This window comes from Penaeus monodon, chromosome 24 (assembly GCF_015228065.2).
Source record: "Penaeus monodon isolate SGIC_2016 chromosome 24, NSTDA_Pmon_1, whole genome shotgun sequence".
Classification (NCBI taxonomy): Eukaryota; Metazoa; Arthropoda; class Malacostraca; order Decapoda; family Penaeidae; genus Penaeus; species Penaeus monodon.
In genome coordinates, this window is record NC_051409.1 from 35644761 (window position 1) to 35645261 (window position 501).

At 35.9% G+C, this 501-nt stretch overlaps 1 protein-coding gene across 1 annotated transcript in view; it reads left to right on the forward strand.

Annotated features, from left to right (window-relative positions):
- LOC119588957 (calcitonin gene-related peptide type 1 receptor-like) overlaps positions 1-501 on the forward strand; it is a gene marked incomplete at its 5' end in the record, with an annotated part of 18177 nt that continues 17676 nt past the window's right edge. Inside the window, 1 exon segment of the mRNA XM_037937565.1 lies at positions 1-119. Coding sequence (XP_037793493.1) covers positions 1-119 — 119 coding nt within the window.

The following is a 501-nucleotide window of genomic DNA, read 5'->3' on the forward strand; positions in this document are numbered from 1 at the left end:
TGGAATTAATTGATAAGGATGTGGCGGAGGAGATCGAGCGTGACCTTAGTGAGAATCTGAGGGTCACCCGCAGCGAGGTTGACCTTGAAGACGAAGGTCAGAAGCTGTGTAGGTCGAGGGTGAGTAATTCCAAGCCTGAGATTAAATTCCTGAATGTCAAGGTTCAAAGAAAAGAGAGAAAGAAAAAAAAAACACTCGCAGTTTCACACGATCATCATTGCAAATAATCTTCATTTTTCTCATGTGAAAATAAATGCGACACAAACATGAATTAACAAATACATTGCACGATTCTAGCTCATTTGCAAATAAATAGATACGGGAAGAACAGATATTAGCTTCACCAACTGACATGACTTAGTCAATAAAGGGTTAAAATCTCGCAAGAAGTGATGTGTATTTAATTTGTTTTGTCTCTTGCCTTTTCATTTTGTTTAATTTTCACGTTTCTCTTGTAATCTATTTGGTAATTTGATTTAATTCCAGAAATTTATTTGGTAA